The following is a 16812-nucleotide window of genomic DNA, read 5'->3' on the forward strand; positions in this document are numbered from 1 at the left end:
TAATAATGTGAATGACTACGATAACACTATGGACAAACGAAACAGAACGATTTCCCAAGATCCGCAACGGTGCTCATAACGACAACGCAGACATCACTGATAATACCAGAGTCACGTACGCCACTCGCAACCGGCCAATGATCCAATAATTCAAGCGTCCAGCAACAGCCCATATATCCAGCATTTCTCACCCTGAGCAATCTTATAAGCCTGAGAACGAACGAACGCTCAGCAAGCATTCAAATTTGCAAGTTGCAATTATATCCGATGGAGCTGGAGCGCAAAATTATTAATAGAGAATCTCATGTAACCATCCGCAACAACAAAACTGCATTTGAAACCTCTTGCACCGATAAATGCTCTGCATCCTTTATCACCGATTGAACCACCCACTTACATATGTATGTGATTGAGCTTAGTTTTTGGATCGAATCGATTTTGTTGCCTTTGCATAATTGGAATGAGTGAGCTTACAGCGCAGTTGTTTGTGTGGCTTAACATGCGTGCGGATTAATGCCCATGAATAAAGAAACAAATGTGTGGTTGTAAATGAATGTACCACATATGTAAGTATTCCACTGATACTCAGTAAATGCATTCAGCGCAAGCTCAATTTTGAAAAGGAGGTCGGGCATACATATTTATAGTAGGTAAGCAAGGCTATAACTTTTGCGAGAGAGCTACAATGATGCGCTCAGAAAACTCATAAAAAAATTACAACCATGATCTCTAAACAATTCAATATATACTACATATTTATATGATGTTGTATTCGAATATTTTGGACACCGGGCGCGAAACACCAACTGTTGTGCTGTTCATTAATTAATCGAAAAGGTAAAACAAAATTTCACACAAATAGCGCTGTTTAAAACGGGGTGGAAAGATTATACTACCTCTTAAAACACGTGGACTGAAAAGTCCCAGGCCTAAAAAAGAAAACACGTTTTTTTTGTTTATTCAAAACTAAATTTATTCATCGACGTCATTTCCATCAAGAACAACGCAATCATTCCAGTTCAGCTCTAACATTTCAACACCACTTTTGTAGGACGATTCGTCTTTCAGTTTCAGCAAACCGTCCGTAGTCGCTAGGGGCCAAATCTGGCGAATACGGTGGATATAAACCCAATACGTTCCTTTTGATATCTTCTCGATTTCAGACAACTCACGTAACTTCACTTTTCTATCATTCAAAACGAGCGGAGTCTCCATAAAACTTTTGAACCCATTGATTCACTTGAAGGGTATTTTTCACCATAAAGAAGAAGTGTAAAATAAAATACGAAATTCTTTTTGATCCATTGTTTTGAAAATAACAAAAGTAGTGTTACTCTTAGTAGTAGCACAATAACTCACGAAGTAATGAATATAATGTGTAGTTTTAACAGCTGTCTTTTTAAGGTTAATACTAACTGAAAAATAGAAGGAATGCAATAAAACTATAATATATTTCTCAATAATGTTTGTCTATAATATAATTAATAGTTGTTGTTGTTGTAGCAGCATAAACATTTCCCGTGTATATACGTGTTACGTAGAACCGACTGTCGTGGGAACGATATATATATATAATATATTTATATATAATATAATTAATAGTAATATCGATTGCAAGGAGTTATTCAACCCATACTTCTTTTTATAGTCTAAGGATTAATCATTTATTTAATATTGCCAATAACAATCTGCGCGATTGTGTAACAATTATTGTAACGTCATTAACTTCAATGAAAATTTTGTAAAATGTAACCTTGATATGTTCCACGACAGTCAGTTCTTCGTGACTGGAACGACCTGGATTTATATCTGGCCAAGGACTGTCACTTCAGCAGCATTCCCCGTATATTTGGAATGTTTATGCTGGTACAACAACAACAACCATATTTAATTGCGTGAATTTGTATGTAAGAACATTTTCTGTAGGCTGAAGTAAATATATAGAAATGAATTTTTTGAATTATAAATATATACCTACTTTTTTGACAGAATATATGTGATCAAGGTCAACTTCAACTTCAACTTCAACTTTAGTATATATTAGAAAATGAACACAAACACAATTCTATTGAAAATCATAAATACCCTGTATCTTCATGAAAACACCGGTGGTGGGTGGAAGGAGAGCAATTGTACAAACACTAAAATTTTGCTTAGCCGTCTTTGATTTAAACCATAACAAAAGAGCCAAAGAGTCCGATCACACTCTTTGCAATGCATTCACATACAAATGTACTTATATATGTAATATATGTGTGACTTTGCAAATACCCGGCAGGGAAAACCCAAACAACTAATGAGGCAAATTCCAAAGCTTTCAAAAAGTACTTTTGGCAATAAATTCCAGTATGAAAGTTGCCTACAAGTTAGAAGAGAAGAATATAAGGGAACTATAAACAAATAAGGTTTTTTCTGAAATGCGCATGATTTTAGTGAATTCCGATAGACATATTCATGTGCCTATTACAATATTGACATATCCACGATGAACTTCCGATCCAGTTTGTAGTAGAAAGACCCTTTGTTATTAAATGTCTGGAGCGGTGATTTACCACTTTCAATTTCTCTCATTAGTATGACGAGATGAAGAAAATTCCAAGCTCCAATTGATAGCAGAGGTATGAGTCTACATACTCGTACATACTCATACATTTATGTATCATATTTCTGGTACCTTTTTGGTTACATTTGGACATTTAAAGGCTCGTATTTGGGTTAACAAAAACTTGTTATCAAACTTCTTAACACAACCATGATTAATGGGCACTTGGTTGATAACGGTGATAACAGATTTAAATGCACTCTCATACTGTCGTAGTATAATTCCATTCGTAGCAATTAAGTACAACAACAATTAAGCAGCAGTTACCAAAGTACATATTGCCACCACATTGCACAGTATAGTTTCGTACTGAAATCGCGCCAAGTCTCACGTGAGCCATAGACGCCGTCAGCTTTGAACTTATCGCTATAAATAAGAACATTGTTTATCTAAATGGCAACCAACACAGGCCAAATCATTTCAAAAGTTTCACCGAAATTTCGTAAATAATGCAGACGTCGTATGACGCTGGCGTCACAGCCATATTCATTCATACTAATCACGCGCATATGATCTTCCATGGTGAGTCCCGTGCCGTGTTGGCCCCCAAAAACCTATTTTTTTATTTATGTATATGTGTTCTTCTATTCATGTGTGTAAGTACAAATATGTATATGCAAGTACGTGCACAGATGCTTAGCGATCATTGACGTTACCATGGGACTATTTCCATAGGCGTGTTATGTATTGTTGATGACGCAGCGATTGGCACAAAATACAATAGTGTGCCATATATTTTTGATGAGCAATCGTTTCTACCTTGGATTGGTGGTTTGTCGCTGCATAGCTTTAGATGTTAATTTCCATACACACATCCATACACGTATAAGTGTATGCCATACGGAAAAAGGAAATATTTTGGCAAACCACTTTAGCAGTAGTATTTTGAAAAGTAAGCAAGAGATATGATTAGGAATTCTTCTTTATATTTGAATACTACATTTGTATGTATATAGCAAAATAATTATTCCATGGCCTAGTGAAATTCACATTGTTTATAAGGTGGCGGTTTGTAGTAGACTAATGAATGAAAACTGAAAATTATGCGTGAACGCCGAAAATCAGGCAAAAATTAAAATATTGTAACTGCACTTGGTATAGAGTTTTCTAATAGGAAAGAATCGATGTTAACATCTTTCGGTCAAATCTGTTTATTATAAAACTTTATAATGAGCGATTCAGGGGTGCAGTTACATATTTCTCGCGAAAGTGACGAGAATTGGACACCATGCGGTGCCCTTGTCAAAATAACCCAGGCTATCACTCAAATTCAGAGTCCTTAAAAATGTAACCTCTCTGACACTTGAACGATGTCATATTCCATACATAAAGGCATATATGGACATTTCAGTTGAAAAAGGAATTACGTTAGTCTCGCACACAACTTGTTTTATTCCACTTCGATTCGCCCATATTAGAGAACTCTTTATAAAGTAAGGGAGCAAAATCAACAAAAGAACATTTGCTTATATGTTTTGGCCTCTGGTCGTAAAATAAATTTCATGCAAAGAGCTGCGATTAACTTTCGTAAATCCTAAAGTTGGTAAATCTTTTAACTAAATGATTTAAAAGAATTTTTCAAATGGTATCGGGTGTTTTTTCAGCTGTATGCGAACTATCAATATCGATAACTATGGTGTGACAACTGAGAATGGAAAACTGTGTTGACATTTCTGTCCGGCAAGCTTTGTCAAGTCATCACGAATCGTTTAATGCCAAAACAACGCTTCCAATTTGTGGAAATTTGCTTTGAAAAAAAAAAACAAAAACCTGTTCGCGGAGTTCATAGAGCACTCGCGACATCATCGGTGCTTATTTCTTTCGAAATGAGAAAGGAGCTGCCGTTACGGTGCTCTTACGCTACGGCGCTATCGAGCCATGCTGATTGAATTTTTGTTTCCAAAAATTAATCAGCTAAATATCGACGACATTTGGTTCCAACAAGACGGCACAACTTGCCATACAGCGCGCTTAAAAATCGATTTATTGCAAACCACCATACGACGCTATACGGACAGGTTTATTGGAAAAAGTGGTAAAATTTGGACTGATGGAATGTAACCATGACTATGTAACTCGCAGCCGCAATGGACATATGCCGGATATCACATTCAGATAATAAATGCCATGCAATTATCTACCAGATTATAATAAAAACGAAATCTATTCCAAAAATATTTCTGTTTTGTATTATCATTTTAAGTTCTCAAGCTCTTAAAAAAAACACCCGATATAAGGGATTTCCATGGAATAGAAAAACATTTAGTGGCAATGAAATACTCGATCGACCATAAAGTGGCGTATTACCATGAAACTTCGTCAAAGTTCGTAGTTTCAATATAAATAATTATCATTACAATGAAATTGAGATTTTTTCAGACAAATAAGTGCCGCATTTTGAACGAGTTTCAAATTAAGTAACTAATAATAAGTAGTATAAGTATAAGTATAAATCTGGCTTAAGCCACCACCGTCAAGAAAATAATCAGAAAAAAAATTTGGAAATGGCAGTATATTGTAAATATAAACCAACCAAGTTTAGTATTATTTAGTTGACCTTATTTAAAGCGTCCACTGTAGCTCAATAGATGGTGCACAACTACCGTTCGGCAGTGCCCGGCTTCGAAACCACAGGTATGAAACATCAAATGATAGAAAGTTTTTCTAATAGCGGTCGCTCTTCAACAGACAATGGCAAACCTTCGGGTGTATTTTTGCCATGGAAGAGTTCTTAATAAAAAAGCATCTGCCACTCGGAGGTAGAATAAAACTGTAAGTACCTCCATTTGTAGAACAACATCAAGGCGCACACCACAAATAGGAGGAGGAGCTTGGCCAAACACCCAAACAAGGGTGCAAGTGCAGAAAGCCTGGTTATTGGTATTTAAAAAACTCGACCTAAAAAACTCTCAATTATTGGGAAATTTTCTTTACCACAGAGTGCGTCACACTGAGTAAAGAGGAACACTACATTTCGGGGATTCTTGTGATGGTTTTAGAATGATATAATCCCCTCAAAGTTTGTATAAACAAAATTTAAATCAAATATTAGTAACACAACTGATTTATTACTGACTTATGAAATATTATTGTTAATTTCGATTCTATCCTCACTTATGATTAAGCCTGAAATAAATTACGAAGTTTAACATGCGCGCTTACATTTTGTATTGTATTTTTTGGTGACTTCAAGTAACTTTCTAGTACTTTGCCTAAATTATAAAAATATGTACCCATTGTTCTATTATATATTAAGCAATTAAAGAAATTAAATTTTATTTTCCTTTCTCCATAAGTCTTGTAATAACTGCAAGGTGAAATGAAAGTGTGTATGTATGTATGTATGTATGTATACCTAAAAATGTGCATGCACAAGCGTGTAAGTAAAGAATTTTGTAAACCATTTTGTCTTCATTCTGATTATCATTCATTCATACTTCTATCGGTCCTAATTTGTCCGCGTAAATGAGGCACTTAAGAAAATTTTGAAAAGGAAGCTGATGCTTTCAATTATGAATTTCAATTATTTTCTAAATTTGTGATTTGTAATTTGTGTGTGCATATATTGATATAACGTTCTTAACGGCATGCGCTGGCAATAAAAAAAAATTGCGCACCATCCCAAAACCTTTACTTGCGTGCATGCCACTTCGAATTTTGGAAGTAAAATGACATTAAAACGCCGTCGCATGAAACAATGATGACAATCACAATGACAGTAATAGTGGCAATAAAGACAAGTGCCATCACTGCCTTATTAGAAGGCTGTAAATCTCACGTAATTCCATAGTTGTGCCCTAACTTCTGCCACTCTATAAATGCGACACATACATACATAGTTAGTTATGTTTGTGCAAATGTGCACCCACCTAGCAACCCACTAGCGCCTATACATTTACATATGCCATTGAATTATTTGGTGCAGCTGCACTTGATTATATACATCCACACAAGTATATATGTGTGAGTGAAATCCAACAACAACATCAGTGGTATAAATTTATACGCGGATCAACGGTACAGCAAAGGATACCACTTGTGATGAACACTTCTCACTGGGATATGTACTGGACTTCTGAAGTGGAGGGTATACCTACATATAGTACTTATAGCATACGCGGTCTGAGCACGAAGAGATAACGTTTTTCTATAATTCAGCCGTTTAGCTCTTACATTGCCGCTACTCAGCGCATGTACACTGTTATTTGCGAATGGCACGGCACTGCACGATCAATTCGAGCCAGATGAGCGAATGAGCGAAAATACACATGAGCTAGTTGAAGAGAAAAATAGGAGAAAACGGGCGCACTGAGCTTATTGAAACGCCATGCGCACAACAGGGAATGTTATCGGAGACGAGTTGGTGGCGCTGAAGCGACGGTGTGAGCGAAGAATATATTTTCCGAATATAAAACCTCACGGTGATGATAATTGACTCAAAAGCGTTCAATACTTCGACGAGTCCAAGTCTCGTGCGATTGCTACGGTACGGTGCGTGGAAAGGCATTAAAGGAATCGACAGTATGAAAAAGGCTCTAATCAAACATAATTAATCGATCGAAACCTGTTAACTATCACAATCCCATATTACAATCCACGCAACGTTCTCGTTTTCGGAAATAGTGAATAAATTGTGGTGTTAAATAAAAGAAAGGCAATTGGTTAAATGCAAATTAAAAACAGATGAAAGTGGTATCAACGAAATTGCAAAGAACGCTTTTAATTAAACATACATACATATGCACAGACATAGATACATACAAATAGGCAATACATTAAATTGAATTAACAAGTCAAACCTCAAAATGTGCCCAAATTCCGGTTCCGGTATGCAAAGTGCCCAAATTCGAAAATTCGTTGAGCATGGGATGCCCGAGAAGATTATAAAAACAGTGCAGTACACACTCAAAAAACGTGCCGAAGAACGGAGTTCCACCGTAGCCAGCATGGAGATGTCCCACCACAACCATGCCGCCGCTGATGCTGGCACAGGAAAGCCCCCTTCTACAAGCAAAAGCTCATCTTTGGGCATTCCTCGCCTTTGTGGGCGTTTTCGCAACCAACAAACTTCCACCAAATTGCAGGATAATATCACAAATATTGGCGCTGCAGGCACCGAAACAATTGAAGTCAATAAAGCCGATATGGACGCACTCGCCTTAACAACTCAAGTGACGAAAAACTTCGTGCAGCGACTTTATGGTGTTGCGGAAAAAATGCAAAGCAGCAAATTATACACGTAAGTTATCAAACCTTCTTTCCATCGATTGAAGTGCTCTATGTAATTACTAAATGATTCGCACTGTTGCTGGGTGCAGGGGCTGGAGTTAATGTGCCACTGGGTGTATCGGTATGTGTTAAGTCATAACGATGATCAAAGCCTTTTTTGATTATTACCAATTTACGGGTATTTGGCTTATTTACATTCGTACAAACACATATGTGTGTATTTGCGCACGTGTGTGCGCACAGACAAGAATTTTACACTTGTGCAATAATTTCTAATTCATTGCGAAGTTTATTTGCCTTTCGCGCAATGTGCTTAACATATATCTACTTACTAATGGCAATGTCAGGATGAGCGTGTGAACGACTGCAACGTCACGCCAGCCAGCTAGCCAGCGATTAGAATTGGATCAGTTTTTGAACAGGTGCTGCGTCACATAAGTACCTGAACCGTATACGAGCACGAATGTGAGCGGTGCAAATTTCATCTACAAATACAGACTTTCACGCTCACACTCTTGGAAAGTTTCCGCCTGAGAAAGTGATGCAGTCTAAAGTCTACTTGTATTTGAGAAAACGAATTGTACACAACGTCAGCACGTGGCGTTCTCTGTGACATTGTTTAATAAACTGCTGCACTTCAAAATTCTACAGTCATACTTATCATGTTCAGATTAAACTATTTGAAGTGATATAATTATTTTTATTTGTAGGGTATACTTACAATATAACCCTAACTTAATTAGCACTCTGGCTACCTTTTTAAACTGACATTTTGCATCGATTGATGAATTGCTACTAGCAGATTAATATTTTTACTTGTATTATTAGAAGAAGCAATTTTTATTTCCTTAATAACTAATGTTTTCTTAACAAAAATATGTAGGCAGCAAATACTCCTTCAGAAGAACCTAGGCTAGCGAGTCAAATTTCTTCCCCTAAGCTCTATAGCAGTAAATGTGCACTAATTATTGTTCGAAATTTGCTAGGAGCGCATAAATAATAATTGCATATAACAGTATTGCGCGAGTAATTGTGACATGCTTAGAACCAGCACTTTTGTTTTTTTCGCGAAGCGAAATTAAATTCATGTATGGATGCATTTAGTCAATTCAAATGTTTGCGTGTAATTGTTATTAAGAAGAAGCTACTTTTTACGTTTAATAAATAACAGTATATCTAGGAAAATTTTTTTTAATACGCATGCCAGTGTTAGCTGCACTAAGACTTAAAAAGCATTTGAGAAAATAGTCTTCCCACATTAGGTGCGCACCTCATAAAGCTCCGACTCTGTTGTGTGTGAAACATTTATTTTTCAGAAAAACAAAATCACTTTTAAATTTATGCAAGTGTACGACTTAATGACATAAAATATAATAATAACAAATTTGTTTATAAGCGACAGATGAAAATGTTTTGTACAAAGTAATCTCATTCCAAAAGTCTGGTGACAAAAAGTCATTCGTATATACACATATCCATACTTACATTTATGTTCATGTGTATGTGTGTGTAAATATTATTGTTTGCATGCTAAAAGCATCAGCTCAGATTAGTTATGGATTCAATGTGCAATGCAACAGGTCGTTGGTGCTCCATATTTAAATCTCCCCAGGCTAAGGAGGTATTTTATTTCAAATTAAGTTTGATGAGAAGGTAATAAATTAACGAATGCTTTCTATCAAACTTGTTTAATGTATTTTGTATACATATAACTTTAATAACTAAGTCTTACTTTCACAAGCCGTTTGTCACTAACGCATTGCATTTGTCATGGAAATTCAACACCTGCCACTAATTATTAACAACAATAACGTATTTGAGTTGTAGGCGCAATACATGTCAGAAGTGTGCCGACGGTTCTTTCCCCAACAACACTTTTTTATTGTTATTATTTTCAAACACCCAATTTGACATATTTATTTTGCGTACACAATTTAGTACAATTGGAATGAGTTTGCGAATTTGAATTTATGTATGTATGCATGTATGTATGTACACACATAAATATGCCTGTCATTTGGGCATCCCAGATTGGGGTAAAAAATATATTGTCCAAGCCGAGGAATATTTGGAGCAGGTGATTGCAAAAAATGTTACGCGCCACTTCCGCGAGTACAACCGTTCTGGTCCCAAGTCGATGCTCGTATGAAAATTGAACCTCAATAAAATTGCATGCGTTTTCGCACGTACGCCATTCTGCTGCGATTTCTAAGCGCATAAATATGCACAGCGTCGGAGCTTTGTATACGAGAGTAGTTTTTTGCAAAAGTTAATTTTTTCGCTTGCAGTTGTAGTTTTCCCTGAGTAGTAAAGATAAAGCAATGACAATAACAAATATGCACGATAAAAACAAAAGACACAAAATTCGATACGAAAACTGGAAACTTGAAATATTATCAAATCGCCAAACGACAATAGAGTAACGACAGCCACGCAATTCCCCACTTAGCAACAATAAATATATACATCTGCATAAATGTTAGTATATTTCCATGACAGAAAAACCCGTAGACAAATCTCACTCACTCTCTCTCAGAACATACTTCCAAAGAACCAACGGGGAAAGAATCTCTATGAAACTAGAAAATGCTGGAACACTGTTATGTTATTTGTTTGTTTTAGTTACAGACCTTACAGAAGGTTGTTTCGTTTTCATCATTCTTTGGTATCCTACACATTCTTGTTTAGTGTGCGATTAGATGTTATAAAATTCGCCTGGCATTATGCATAATGTATATATGTACATATAAATATATTCGCTTATCTTTTTGGATTCATATTTAGTTATACATTTTTGATTTTTGACTGCCTTACAGATTGCTGACGAGAACGACGCAGCCAGCGCATTTAATCGCCGTCTGTGTGTTAACATTTGTGATGTTCACTGTTTGGCCAGATATAGTGGACACAAGTGATTCCTCCGCTGTCAGCGGTGCAGAGCAAACTTCAATCAAGGACGAGCAACATGCCCAGCGACATAACACTTTGGCAGCCATCGCATACTTAGGTGCATTCGCTACTCATTTCGGTGCCCAAATATGGATGACATTCATCTCAGGTAAGAAGAAGCTGCATTGCCGCCTGCCTAGTTCATGCATACACAAAGGACTATAATTCAAATGAGTGTAAGGAAAAGGACAAAGGGAAGACATGAAATGAATACATATTCTTTAAAAATATGGGGAAAATAGAATAACATTGAGTGAAAAAAATGAGTTTGTACCTTTTCTAATTTTATGCTACAACGCAGTATTTTATGTAACTGGGAGTGTTTAGAAAAATCTGAATCCAGAATTACCCAAAATAGAGGCAAACGAGGTTATAATATTAGGGTATCAGGCGCGGACTTGTACCGCCCAAAATGAACTAATTCCGCAGACAGTTTAATTTAAAGATCATACACACTTACGAATATTATATATATGTATGTGTGTATACAGGTGCAATTGAAAGCGTTTAAAACAGCAAAAATCAGATTACGCCAGTAAATATGCACACGTCGACATACATATATATAATATTTGCGCACGAGGTTCGCATTTAAGTTGCATGCACTGTTTGCGTATGCAATCTATACAAAAGATAGTTAAGATCATGAAATTGACGTTGGTGATAAAAAACAGTGCCCGCCAATAAAATTTTTGGCTATATTATTGAATGACCAATAACGGCTGTCTTAAATCCAGTGCAAAATAGTTGTGAGTAAGCAAGGCTAGTCCCCATTGTTTTTGCGCTGGCAACTAGTCTAGGTATATTGTATGTACGGGAGTAAAATAAATAAGAAATATCGCGATCGCCGCAGTTAAATGTTTAATTTTTTAGCAATTAACTGTGGACTAGTACCACACCGAATTGGAGTAGTTATCACGTGGTCTAAGCATAGTCCGACTTATTGCGGAGAATATAATGAATACTCACTCATACGTCAAAGGTGTCGTATATTGATACATATATACATATGTAGGTGTATGTGTTTTGCACGAGCAAAGATTCACATTACAGACTAAAGTGTAAATTCAGAGCAATAAAAATGTTTGGCTGTCGGTGAATTACGCGTATGCACGAGTAAAGGGCATTACTCTGGAGGTATTTACAGGCAGAAGGTGTACGTGCACATCAAAGCTTGTCAAAAAATTAACAAGGGGCAAAACTTTTTCCCGGAACTTTAAGAGCCACAATTTATTAGCACATTTTTATATAAATGCTAGCCACTACTTTCAGATAATTTAAAGATTTATATAGTGAATTTCTTATTTATATATGTATATACATGTACACACACATACATCCTTTACTAAGTGCTTTTACTAAGTGTCTGGCCGTGCTTCACTTTAATTTTTGGTGTGCGTCTTGAAACTTTCATGGCAGAAATGAACTCGAAGTTTGCTATTGCCACCCGAAGAGCGCGCGCTTTAAGGCAATCCTTTTTCCATAATTTTTCGTTTCTTGTCCATGGGCTTCGAACCCAGACACACCGAGTGATAATCACACACAAATCCACTTGACTACATAAAATATGATAAGCATTTTCATTATTTTCATGAGTCCCAGAAAGCTTGTGGTTTACAATTAGAATGTAGAAGCTCGCAATGTCTGCAATAATATTGTTTCGTATAATAAATTGAAAATAGTAAGAATATTTAGAAACTATTATGGACTTCAGATCCATTGTAGCACTGTGTCATTCATTTTTGCATTCCTATTGCTAGTAAAACGGGGACTCGCTTAGATTTTTACTTAAACAAGGAGGATCTTATATCTTTAGACGGACTTTGCAGATGGTTTGTCTAAATTTTTTCGTGGCTGAATTATTTTTGCTTTCGGACTGATTTATTTCATTTTAAGATTTGGTTTTGAGTAGTTGAGGTCAAGCTTAAATATTCCAGATAAAAGTCAATTCAGTCACATCTAATGAATGCACTGTTTGAATTTCATTGAATTCCAATAATAGTTATTTAAGCACAATATTTAACATACTTATATTTAATCAATGTCTAACGGATCGTGTTTTACTTTCCAGGGCTATCGCTGTATTTCTCATTGCCACGTCACACATTTGGACAGTGTCAGCAGATTTTGTTTCCACGTTATTTCGCACTGAGCTCTGTGTTGAGCATCAGTATGTTAATACTTTTTGTCAAGTACTTCCTTAACTCGTGGACTGTAGCCACAATGGTGCAATTGACAGCATTGGCTACCACCGCCTTAATTGAGTTAATGATACGTCTCTATCTCGCACCTCCGATGCTGCGACTGATGCACGAAAAATACCGGATTGAAGGTGCTATCGGTAGTGGTCGAGAGGTGGGCTCTCTCGAGCAAGGCGATCTCATCAATTGTCCACACTATCAACGCATCCACAAAACATTTCGCCGCATCCACATGACGATAGCCATGGGCAACATGACGGTGCTGTTAGCTACCTGCCTTCATTTGTATTTTCTCGCATCGAAAATACAAATTAGCTAAGGTGGTAGAAAAGAAGTAGACTATATATTGGAAGAATATACAACAAAAGTGAAAGCTAACCCAGCGATCAATATACATACATTAACAGACTACAAGAAGATTAAATTGTAACTAGCTGCGGCAGCTACCCGAATGCAACACATATACGCATGTACCATATTTATAGATATTCACGTACGGCGATCTTTCCTACGCTACCAACGTACCAGGATATGCGAATGTGCGAATGTGCGAATTTTCAACTAGATACCAAAAACGAATTGCATTTGTAGTATTTAAGTTAAAATTGTCTTCGTAATGACATGTGTATTAGCATTAGGTCTGTAATCAAGCATCGAAATTATTACTTACCTCCATCTCACAAAACCTTTCATGAAAATTCATTAAATTTAAGTATGTAAATTACTTACGAAAAGTATTCGTATATAGAAACTGTGATACCCATAATGCATGCATATGCACCTCCCCATTTTAAATCATGCCATATGAACCCCCGTAACGTTGTGGACCTGCAATTTCAGCTAGGTGATACAAATTTTAGACCTAAATACGTATTCGCATCGGCTACTTTCAAACATTCATACATATGTACATCATGAGCTTTTGTCCATCTAACCACAAAACCAAATTACAGGATTTTTTATATTAACGATTGAATGAGTATATATTTATGTATGTATGCGTGTGTGTATCATATTATCCAAATAACTTAGATTTTATACTAAATTTACGCATACACACCGAATTATAAATTTCTGGCGCCTTTACCGAATTTTTATTATTGAATCGAAATAAAAATGTGATTTTACATATGATATGTATTTGAAAGCAATATTAACTATACAAAATATTATATACAATAATAATAAGTAACTCGTACAGGAGTTTTGCATGTTTGTATTATTACGATATAATTTTATGAAAGTGTGAGAAATGAATATGGACCAAGAGCAGTGTTGATTTCGAGACCTCAGTCCTATGAAAATAAAATAAAAACCAAATTAAGACATTTTAAAAGAACTGTTTTTTAATTAAGAATGTACAAAGGTTTTTGATTCTTATCAATGCAACTTTCGTTTGTGCGATTTGTTTAAATGAATGGCAAAAGTATGAATTAATGCAACCGAAATACGAGCTTAGAGAAGCAAACAAGGCAAATGAGGTTCCCACGAATCTAGGGTCTGCGTTACCGGAACGACCCGGATTTATATCCGGCCAAGGGCTGTCACCTCAGCAGCATTCCCCATATATGTATGAGGAATGTTTATGCTGCTACAACAACAACAAGGCAGTTTGGCCCAGCTTAAATTTCTCTTCTTCTTGATTGGCGGGCTAACCTCTTACGCGATTTTGGCCGAGTTTAACAAAGCGCGCCAGTCGTTTCTTTATCGTGCACATCGTTGGACACATTATTGTGAAGTCAAGCTTTTTTCCACCTGATCTTTTCAACGCAGAGGAGGCCTTCCTTTCTCTCTGCCACCACCAGCTAGTACCGCATCGAATACTTTCAGAGCCGACATGACCCATTCTACGTAGCTGCTGGATCTTTATTCACTGCACTATGTGTATGTCGTCATAAAGCTCATACAGCTTATACAGCTTATTGAATCCAGCTTGAATTTACTAAGGATAAAACAAAGTATCCACTGGACTCACGCGAAGAGTCCACGTCTATTGTGAAAAATTTTAGGCAACCATAGGAACCCTCTCTGACGAGCAAAAGCCTATCACCCTGTTCGCATTTTATATGAACAGAAACGTGGACGGTGCCAAACGAGTACGACTATGTGCTAGGTAGGAGTATTGTTGTTGTTGTCGTTGTTATAGCAGTTTACTAAGCCCTGCCGGTATGGTGTAGGCACCAGTCGTCATCGTCTAACTCATCTAACGGCAAGCCCAGGCTATTAGGCGAATGGATTTATGGAGGCATGTGAAAAGGGGGCTAGTATCCTCGGTGTACTTTTCACAGAAGGTCGACGCTCGCTCTGGACGCTTCAGCACATCAACAACCGATGAAAATGTTGAGAATCTGAAGAAAATTGTTACGGAGAATCGTCGAATCACAATTAAAGAAGTTTCTGAGGATGTCGGCATATCGGTTGGCTCATGCCATGCAATCATTTCGGAAATTTTGGGCACGAAGCGTGTGGCGGGCAAGTTCGTTCCAAAATTGCTGAATTTTTACTAAAAACAACGTCGCATGAGCATCGCTCAGGAATTGTTGATTGACGGGTATATGAATTGTATATATTGTTGAATTATGGGTATATGGTTATGACATCGAAAGCAAAGCCCAATCGTCCCTCTTCCAGTAGAGTCAAGATCAAAAAAAGCTCGCCAAGTTCGATCAAATGTCAAGGGCTTGCTCACTGTTCTCTTCAATTACCATGGCGTAGTGCATCAGGAGTTCTTACCACAAGGTCGTACGGTAAATAGGGCATATTACCTTGAAGTTATACGCCGTTTGCGTGAAGCAATACGAAAAAACGCCCGCTGCACCTGCTCACTCGTCTTTGCTTGTGAGAGGTTACTTGGTTAAAAACAACACCGTTATCATGCTGCGGCCACCATATTCACCAGATTTGGCCCCTGCGACTATTTCCTGTTCCCAATATTGATGAGACCCATGAATTGACGGAGTTTTGCGACGACTGAAGAGATAAAAACTGAATCGCTGAGAAAGCTCAACAAATCTTGACAAATCTTCTAGTTCGCAATATGAGCTCGGTTAATTCCGCGATAGTTTCCGTTCAGTTTGCAGGTTAACCTTTCTCTGGAATTGGTAATTCATCATTTCGTCCAACCATATTCTACATACAGTTTGTCAAGACAGTATTTTGACATCTACTAATCAGAGATATTGCTTAAAGAAATATGTATTTTTTCATGGTGTTCTTTCATTCTTTGGCTTTATTTGACTAATATAAATAATTTATATAATATAATATACAGTTGAAAAATAACACAAAAAAAAAAAAAATTAAAAATTATATCCACTTCAAACACAGCTATCAAGAAAGTATTTTTACATTTCCAGTTAATAGCTTTAAATTATATGAATGTTTTAAAAAATAAAATGTGAATCACTACTTCAATCCCGAGCATCTATACCACCTTCTAGTCTGCTTTTCATAACGTGAATCAATTTATGAACATTATCGTCCTGGGATATCTTGTGTCATTCCTCGAAAATAACGTTTTTGACCTCTGCTCGGACTTCTGAGAGTTTTTTACAACTTTTTCTTTAAATAATGCCCACAAATTTCCTATTGGATTCATATCCGGGCTTTGAGCTCGTGTATCAGATACTTTACTTCAATTAAAAAACTGCTGCGTTCTGGCCATATGAGCTTTATGTGTTGGATCATTGTCCTGGTAGAATTTAAACTGAGGGTTGTGGTCAACAATGAAGCCAAATTTTGTTGCATTGTTTGTCCCTTGAGGTGTTTGAGTGAAAGATTATTCGCAAGATTTTTGGACCTGTAAACGTTAGTGACGGTGATTATCGTAGC

General features: G+C 36.6%; 2 protein-coding genes across 9 annotated transcripts in view; one reads left to right on the forward strand and one right to left on the reverse strand.

The window, feature by feature from the left end:
- The window catches only part of LOC129239665 (blood vessel epicardial substance), a 54620-nt gene that overhangs the window by 21348 nt on the left and 16460 nt on the right, over nucleotides 1-16812 (reverse strand). The gene's annotated exons all lie outside the window — the stretch shown is intronic.
- LOC129239666 (uncharacterized) lies at nucleotides 7025-14115 on the forward strand. The gene is made up of 3 exons (XM_054875343.1): nucleotides 7025-7841; nucleotides 10648-10889; nucleotides 12852-14115. Exons 1-3 carry the CDS (start codon nucleotides 7408-7410, stop codon nucleotides 13298-13300), a joined length of 1125 nt encoding a protein of 374 aa, XP_054731318.1. The 5' UTR covers nucleotides 7025-7407; the 3' UTR covers nucleotides 13301-14115.

This window comes from Anastrepha obliqua, chromosome 2, assembly GCF_027943255.1.
Source record: "Anastrepha obliqua isolate idAnaObli1 chromosome 2, idAnaObli1_1.0, whole genome shotgun sequence".
NCBI classification, from domain to species: domain Eukaryota; kingdom Metazoa; phylum Arthropoda; class Insecta; order Diptera; family Tephritidae; genus Anastrepha; species Anastrepha obliqua.

Bases quoted from the DNA above. Each gene is read 5' to 3' on its own strand.
- LOC129239666 (XM_054875343.1), top strand. From the start codon at position 7,408: ATGTGCCCAAATTCCGGTTCCGGTATGCAAAGTGCCCAAATTCGAAAA. The intron at 7,842-10,647 runs GTAAGTTATCAA...ACTGCCTTACAG, and splicing joins CAAAGCAGCAAATTATACAC to ATTGCTGACGAGAACGACGC. The intron at 10,890-12,851 runs GTAAGAAGAAGC...TTTACTTTCCAG, and splicing joins ATGGATGACATTCATCTCAG to GGCTATCGCTGTATTTCTCA.